At 40.1% G+C, this 8,980-nt stretch overlaps 1 protein-coding gene across 1 annotated transcript; it reads left to right on the plus strand.

The window, feature by feature from the left end:
* The first annotated feature begins 234 nt into the window (after positions 1-234).
* On the plus strand, positions 235-7,303 carry adra1d (adrenoceptor alpha 1D). Its single transcript, XM_053418660.1, has 2 exons — positions 235-1,649; positions 6,126-7,303. Exons 1-2 carry the CDS (start codon positions 698-700, stop codon positions 6,674-6,676), a joined length of 1,503 nt encoding a protein of 500 aa, XP_053274635.1. The 5' UTR covers positions 235-697; the 3' UTR covers positions 6,677-7,303.
* The last annotated feature ends 1,677 nt before the right edge of the window (positions 7,304-8,980 follow it).

The following is an 8,980-nucleotide window of genomic DNA, read 5'->3' on the forward strand; positions in this document are numbered from 1 at the left end:
CAATATTTACTTCTTGTGAATTTAATCTAAGAAATTATTTTTCACTAATGCATTTTGTATAGGCTCCATGTCAAGAGTTTATTTTGAAAACCGGACGTAGGCCCAAATGTGTTCTCCTTCTAACTCCTAGTACTCCGTTGCCGTCCCCTTTCTGGGCGGTTTGGATGCGTTTACCATAAGTGTCAGTATATGAGTGCAGTAGAATTTCTGTGTCGGCTGATTTGACCACAGAGATGCGAGTGTCGGCTGGCTTGACCGCAGTTAAATATGTGACGTGTGGGTGGAGCTTTGGATTCAGACCTGCTGGACCAGCTCTGACTCTGAGCTGCTTCCAGAGATGCCCCCAGTGGAAAACCGCCGTATTGGAGAAATTAACCTAAATGTATTTGTTTCCTTTTTAAATGATTACTATTATTTGTATTATTGTGACTGATATCGCGTGGACTCCATCCCGAGTCTGAGCCTCAGTTGTTTTTTTAGGGACTTGTCTGTTTTTCGCAGACATCACTTTCCTAATCATGCATGCACGCGCCTGTAGCTGTGTAGACTTTTTATTTTCATTCTCGTACTCTGAGCTCGACCTGCAGCTTGAACACGTTTCGCCTGCACAGGAGTCGGTCTGATGTTGCTGCTGTGAAGAGATGCGACTGCTCTGTGTGGAAAACTTGCTTTAAGTTTCTCTTTATGGCGTTTCAACATGTCAGCCTCTAACCCGAGGAACGAGAGCAACTATGGGATCTATTTCGCAGAAGCCTCCAATGGATCTATCCTTGTGTTTCCAAACGACAGCTTCTCGACGTGCAGGAACTTCACCCTGGACTCCCGGGCTGTCGGGGTGGGGATCTTCCTCTCCGCTTTTATTTTGGTGGCAATCATCGGGAACATTTTGGTCATCCTCTCTGTGGTGTGCAATAAGCACCTGCAGACCGTCACCAACTTCTTCATCGTGAACTTGGCCATGGCGGACCTGCTGCTCAGCATCATCGTGCTGCCCTTCTCCGCGTCTCTCGAGGTGCTGGGGTGCTGGGTGTTTGGCCGGGTGTTCTGCAACATCTGGGCAGCGGTGGATGTGCTCTGCTGCACCGCGTCCATCCTCAGCCTGTGCGTCATCTCCATAGACCGGTACATCGGGGTGAAACACTGCCTCAAGTACCCGAGTATCATGACCGAGAGGAGGGCTGTGGCCGTCCTCGTCCTGCTGTGGGTGTCCTCCACCGTCATCTCCGTGGGGCCGCTCCTGGGCTGGAAGGAGCCGCCGCCAGTGGACGAAAGCATCTGCATGATCACGGAGGAGCCCGGCTACGCGCTCTTCTCCTCGCTTTTCTCCTTCTACCTGCCGCTCCTGGTCATCCTCGTCATGTACTTCAGGGTGTACGTGGTCGCCCGCAGGACTACCAAGAGCCTGGAGGCGGGCGTCAAGCGGGAGAGGAACAAGTCGATGGAGGTGGTGCTGCGCATCCACTGCCGCAGCGCGCTGGAGGATGCGCGTCCTTCCAGCTCCAAGTCCAGCAAGAACCACCCGTTCAGAAGTTCGCTGTCGGTGCGGCTGATGAAGTTCTCCCGGGAGAAAAAAGCGGCCAAAACGCTCGCCATCGTCGTGGGGATGTTTATCCTCTGCTGGCTGCCTTTCTTCTTCTTTCTGCCCATGGGTAAGTCTGTTGGCTTCATAGTTCTCTTCCATGTGTTGCAACTTTAGTGCATCCAACCTTTCCTTCCATCATATGTACAGAACAGGAATATTATAGCCTCATATAATCACAAATCTTCATCACAAATCCAACAAGTCCAAAAAGTCTATCACCTTCAATACCTCCTCAGCAGAATTTAGGATCCACTCATTAATTTGCAATATGAGTTTCAATCAAAGTGGTCGTGAATAAGTAATGCTCCTTTGTCACCTGGAGTGATTAAACTCTTTTCAGTTCTTTTTCCATGAACAGTGCAACATGTCTGCTGCAGGAGTAGGACTGCGTCTCATAGAATACACTCAAATTAAAGAAATATGTACAAAATCAAATCGAGCACTGCAGGATTCTGGCCATAACAATGTATTTTTGGAAGTATGTCCAAATTGATCGAAATTAAGATTGATATAATGCCATTTAAATTGTTACTGTGGCTTGTTGTGAGTGTTGGCTAATATCACAGAGTAATAGTACTGTACACTGGCATTCTTCAGTAAAAGTTAATCTGAATCTACATACTCCCAGTATCCTGCAAACATTCCTGCTGCCGATTTCAAGTGCCAGCGTGTAACCATTGTAAAAATAATGAGTCACTGCTTCTTTGCCTCTGAAGGGGCCTTGTTTTGTGGTCCACATTTGTTGTATGGAAAGGTCACTGCAAAATATCACAGTGAAAATCTGCAGGAAGTCCTGATCAGATACACAAAGTGACATGGAAGACGGATAAAGTATTTTTCTCTCGTCACAGCAGAAAAAAGCCCCTTGAGTGGGGATGATGACCAGTGTGAGCCATTACGACCTCACATAAATCTAACTCAAAAAAGGCAACATGCATATAAAGCTGCACTTAGAGAAAGTAAGAGTGCGCACACACACACACACACACACACACACACACATTTATATGTACAACACTAAAAGTGGCCTCATGAATTTTCATTTTGCATATAGTCAGTGTAATTGACTGTAAAAGCCATTGGTTACAAATGGTCCATATCTCATCAGGTATACCACTCACATCTCTGTATTTCAAACTGCACCTCTGAATTTACAAAATCGACTTATTACAGCAGTCAATGGGAGTGAAACGTTTTTTTTTTTTGAATATGTATCCACAAGTATGAGATGGATAGACACTGCATGGAAATAACTAAAGACACAAATGAGTCAAAGAAACTAAATGTAATTGTGAGTTCAAATCAATTCTTTGCCAGATATTGGGACGTGATGTATTCACACACTGAGACACTAATGAATCATAGGTTTTGAGTTGATTTTAACAGCAGTCTATAGTCATAGCTGTTTGTTTCCAAAATGTTTGATTAATGAGTGTGGAGCCATGTGTGTACTTCTTGTGCCAACGTGGCCTTGTCACTGCGATGATTCACATCTATACGTAGAAGTCTGACTCGTCAGAACTCTAGTCAGAGTGCCCTAACACTAAAAATTGGCTGATTAAATAGTACAAAGCTCATTGATCAACATATTTCAAGTTTCAAACTATTACTTACGACAGTTGGCCTTTATGTTTAAAATGCTTAATATCTATAATATCTATCCAGTAAGTAGGGATATAGATACACTGAAGTTTTACAGTAAATGTAAATTAAAGAATAGTGTCTAATATGTAGGCCTATACAAGTGCATTATGATAAGGCATGTTATAGAGTTCCTCCATGACGGAACTCTGTCGTAGATTGATCCTGTTACTTGGATTTTTAACTCTTTGTCAGTTTTGCTCTATTCAGAGGATTTTTCTGGTGACATTTTAACAACAAAACTTAAAATGTGAACAACCATTGTCTATGCAGCCACACTTTGCACTGTTCTGCTGCTGTTAATACAAATCCACAATCATTTTTACTTGTGTTTTAGTAAATTCTGCAAAAATTGTTTTAAAATCTAACTTTTTAAACATTATTTGAAACATTAAAATGCATGATCATTACCCAATTTCCAAAATAGCTGTAGAAATGGTTCTATAGGAACCAATGGGAGACTGAATGGGGAAGTTTGAGAGTATTGACAGACTATAGTTAAGTGTTGGTTTTGGCCTTTTCGTGGAATGTATTGACGGTAATAAAATATCACATGATCCACCAGCTTTGGACTTAAGGAATAGTCTTATTTAGACTGTAATACATATACAAGTAGCACTATATCTTTTAATATCTTTCATTTGGCCAGTTTGGCTGATTATGAATGCATATCATAAATCATGTATTCACTGAACCAGAGCTGGGTCCTGGGTGGCATCATGTTTAAAAAGCTCTTTGTCAAATGTTGACATTCACATGTAACTGTAAATGTCAAGGTGTTAAGGTCTTGGAAGCTCTGCAGCTGACGACTGATCACGATTCTCTGTCTGCTCACACAAGAAAAAGCCATCATGACGTTTTCTCCGGTAAATTGGACAGATCCCCAGACTCCTTCAGTGTGAATTCAAAGTGTTCATGTGTCGCTTGACTTTTTGATTTGTGCTGAAGGAAAAAGCCGAGAAGAGATTTATGATCTGGCAGACGTCAGACTGAAAATATATGGTTAAAAATAAAGCCACTAAGACAAATAAAATAAATAACTCAAATGTTGCCATAGTGCTTCGGTTGTGCGTCAGGATAGTGAATCACTGCTTTTAAGATGAGGTCCCTTTAGAGAGAAAAATCAATGGAGGACACCATGTCCTTTAATGACTTCATTCACTCTAATCTCCAAAGGTGATGAGTCAAAACAGTTTTTTTTTTAACGAGCGATTAACAGAAATGAAAGCAAAGTGATAATTTATGCGGCAGAAAAAAATGACGATCTTGAACTCTGATTTATTTCTCCATTCTTGTCCCCGGGTAAATGCCACAAGCCTCCTGTGTGTATTTATATGTTCACAGTATTGTGATAACAGAGCTGAAATGAAAGTGGACTTCAGGGCGTCTGTGTACGGGGTCAATGCTGTGTTAAATCCAAGCCTGGGCGAGACAAGGAAAAGGAGAAAGCATAAAAAACAACTTGTCATTGCAAAGAAATGAGCAAAGCAATGGGAGACTGGGTTGCTAATGTGCTGTACACAAAGCAATTTTCATAAAACTCATATAATGTTACATTTAAACAGCGTAAAAAGCCTAAAACGTTCTTTGTTAAGTGTTTTTTAATGTCCTGAAAAAGAAAAGATAGCAGTTGATTTTTCATGCCACACTAAGCTGATGCATGTGATATTTATAAGGAAGAGGATTTTCCATCACACAAACACAGACGACAAAGACGGTGTTTGCATTCTAAATCACATATGAATCAGACATCAAGCTAACACATCACAAAACAATACATTCCACTTTATCCTCTTAGAGAAAAGACACACCACAGGGGATTTTAGATCTGGTCTTAGCAGCCTGGGTTAATGTCCGACAGATGTTGCATTAGATAAAATCATTTAAGATATACTTTTCTTCTGGCAAAGGAGGTGTGTGATCTTGGACTTGTGGTTGAAGTGTGTTTTGTAAATATCTGTCCCATTAATAAAAGTCCACTGAATGTCAAAATCTCCTTTCTTCCTATTAATACACTCCACCAAATAGCTTCTGCTGCACAATAAGTCATTACATAAACATAGCTGTGACTATCAAACTGTCAGCAGGATGAAAAATGCTAGTCTGTAGCATAAGAGCTGTGTTTGTTGTGTGTAAGCAGAGAAGCAGTTTCAGGATCTCATTTCCTTATCCAGTTTCTAAATACAATAAAAAGTTGACAATTATGAAAGTAAAAGAAAAATATACAGAATAAAAAAATATTTTGACAATTCTAATTATTCAGTTGACCTATTGATTATTTTACCCAATTAAAGTTTAATAAAAGATTGAGAGAAATATTTTACTTCAAAAAATCCTGATCTGGTGTTTTCAAATTTTGATAAAAAGATTTTTATCAGTATAAATTCACTTACTTTACCTTCATTACCATCATTTCCCTGAGCTGTGCTGCAGTTATACTTTCCGAAAAAAACATCACATACTAGTAATAGGTACAATAATGAATACATAATTTTATAGTTACAAAGTCCTTTACGGGAACAAAAATTGAGATTAATAGAACAGTGATTAAAACAAGAGAATCAGATCAGTTCATAAAACATAAGGAATAAAATCAAGAAACACAATTGGTTGATAGATAGATGCTTGAAACCCCAAAAGCCAGAGGGTCGTGAGTCCAAGCTTCCACGGTCTGTATTCATACCGAAAATCAAGATCCCAAACTGGGAAGTTCCTAAATGTATGTATGTCTGTACTATATCTAAAATTGGGAGACTTCAACTCCATACATATGGAATATGAAACAGAATGGAGAGATGATCTCTTCACTCAGAGAACCAAGGTTACCATGTGTCCAAGTGGAATCTGAAGATTGACATCAGTGCCTTGTACATTTATACACAATTCCTATGTTCTCCCCTAGGTTCCTTCTTCCCAGCACTGAAGCCCTCTCAGACTGTGTTCAAGGTAGTCTTTTGGCTGGGCTACTTCAACAGCTGCATCAACCCCATGATCTATCCCTGCTCCAGCAAAGAGTTCAAGAGGGCTTTCATCCGCCTGCTCAGGTGCCAGTGTCACCAAAGACGGAGGGTCCTTCGGCGCTTCTATGACCAGCGATGGCGAACAGCCGTCAGGGAAATTTCGAGGGACCAGGGAGCAGACTATAAGCCCGGCTACACCATGCACGAACCCTGTGGGAGATCTTTGTTGTGCAGGGGGAAAGGGCGCTCGCTAGATATCAAGAGATGGAGTCTGTTTCCACCACTGCAAAAGTCCTCCTTCCAGCTCAAAGAGAAAGTGAACAATCTGTCAAATAAAATCAAGGGAGGGGCAGGAAAAGGTACCACACCTGCCGTGGGCCGGATTGACATAGTGGACACAGTCTCTATGGGGATTTACAACTCCTGTGAGCAGAGCAGTTATCAGTTCTATGATCTGGCAGATTGCTACGGCCTGAAGGAGACTGACATTTAGAGAGTGCCCAGAGATTCTTTTTATTTATTGGTCAGAGGACCATATTGGACCTGCAAGAAAGACTAAACATCTGAGAATCAAATGGTGATAATGTAACAGGCTGAGAATAATGGCTTAAACCCAGCACAAACACTAGACTAAAACTTTATTTCAAACACTCATGACCATCATGTTTATTGAGATGAGAATTGAAGTGGACGCAAAAGTAATAAACTGGACTTTATTTTACAGCCCATAATTAACAGGTGAGACATTTAACATTAGCCAGTGTCATTACTACTGTTATAAAAGTATTTCTTAACTTTCGTGAAGGTCTCCATGTATTCAAGTAAAAGCCAGTAGACAAAGAAGTGCAATTGTTATTGTTGTATGAATTATGAAACATTCCAGTTCTGACAAGGCATTGTAAAGGTAAAAGGTCAGTAAAGATGCTGCACAGTATTTATTTCAACAGGTGGATTTACAATTTGACTTGATATTGATATGTACACTTGTTTGACTAAAACACCAATGAGTCTACTTGGACATTTGTAATTAGCATTAACATGTGAGTGCTACTGTTAAATGAATATGTTTTTTTTTGTATTTTTTGTTGTTATATTTATGTCAAATGAGTCATAAAATAAAAAGGAGAAAAAAAAACTCAACTAAGAAAACCCTCATAATTTGAAAGCTGATTTATAGATATATCCATCCCCTCTAACAGCTGGGGCTATTATCTTGGTTATTTTACTTTCAATACTCTCAGTAGCTTGAGAGTTACACAAAGAGACAAGCTCATCTTAGTTTTAAGCTGCAGGCGGTGTATTTAATCAAGATGAATAGATCTCATTTACACTTAATTTAGCTTTGTTCCACACAAGAAGTTTACGCAGAACTCTCTATTGGACTTGGGGAAAATCTATAGTTTTTTCCCGAACTAATAAATGAGAGGAATACATTTCCCATAAAAACTCAACTTGTCTCTTTTGGACAAAGATCAGTGGGCAAACTACTGATAATATATAGGGGAGTAGTCTTAAAATCCAAACACACACACACACCCTACAATTCTGTCTCACTAAATTAATAACAAACTGTGCTTTCAAGACAATGTAACTTCTTCAACGTTATTTATAAAGGTTCCTGGTTCTCAGTAAGAGCCAGTCGCTGCCCCCCTAATTGTGTACAGACATCACTGGCAGAATGTGGAGACAGACTTGATGCTTATACCTGACAGCTCATTAAAAGACTGCAGGAAAACCTCATGTTCATCATTCACACAATGGTCTCTGCTTCTTGAGTATATTTAATGAGACTAATTTGTTGCTCTCTGGATAATGGACAGGGCAATGCAGGGCTAGATGCAGTTCAGGAAGAAGTGATGCGAGGTAAGAGCGTCAAAAAATAAAAGGGATTACTTAGGTTTCCACTTTCATCTTTACTTTGCATCAAACCCCAAGTTGAGTCATGCTATCGTAAAGATTTCACAACAAGTAAAGAAAACAATTTCAATCAAAAACGAAGAAACCTCTAGCCAAATTTCATCTCTTCATGGCCGTGTTCTATGCGGCCCACAAAGACCGCCACCTTCATTGAGCATTGGCTGTAAAGGTTTAGGCAAAGGTAAGTGATGGGGTAATGAATCTGTTGGTCACATTTTAAGGAGCCTTCGAAATGGGACAGCCTAGTCGCGCTGCTTTGACACAATCAGTCCTCAAATGAAACTTCTGAAGGATGCGGCCCAGACACTGCTGTTGTGACCACAAACTGGCCACAAGACAGAGAAGACACACATGTCATGGCAGCCAAAAAGAAAAACGGCCATGTGGTCAGTTTTCAACAGGTGACCGTTGAGAGATAGTTGAGATGCACTTCCTCCTAAAAGGAAATCCTTCAAGTAAATAAAGAACATTTCATTTTACATCAATAAGTATTAAGATCTTATTTATTAAGATGTGTGCATTCAGAAAATTAATCAAAGGTTTAATCTCTGTCCAAAGCTGTTGGCTGGTCAAAAAGAGTTAATATCGAGTAAACATCTTTTATATCAGGTGTTTGTTCTTCCAAGTCCAGGTATAAAAAGCTTATTCGCCGAAAGTGGGGACACTGGAAAAAGTCTCTGTGACGGAGCCGATCCACACACTCTAAATACATTACTTTTGCCTGGAAAGAAAGGAGTTAATTTCATACGTCACACCTCATTAATTTTTAATGGTATATCTTCGTAAGTCAAACCTGGTTGTCACCAAAATCTGTTATTACTGCCTTATAATCCTTAGTATTCATTGGTCTTTGTTTGCCTACACAGATATTATTTGTATT

The sequence above is a fragment of the Pleuronectes platessa genome, chromosome 3 (genome assembly GCF_947347685.1).
Source record: "Pleuronectes platessa chromosome 3, fPlePla1.1, whole genome shotgun sequence".
NCBI classification, from domain to species: domain Eukaryota; kingdom Metazoa; phylum Chordata; class Actinopteri; order Pleuronectiformes; family Pleuronectidae; genus Pleuronectes; species Pleuronectes platessa.

Excerpts from the sequence above, each read along its gene's own strand:
- adra1d (XM_053418660.1), top strand. The coding sequence starts at position 698 with ATGTCAGCCTCTAACCCGAGGAACGAGAGCAACTATGGGATCTATTTC. Across the intron at positions 1,650-6,125 it reads CTTCTTCTTTCTGCCCATGG|GTTCCTTCTTCCCAGCACTG; the intron begins GTAAGTCTGTTG and ends GTTCTCCCCTAG.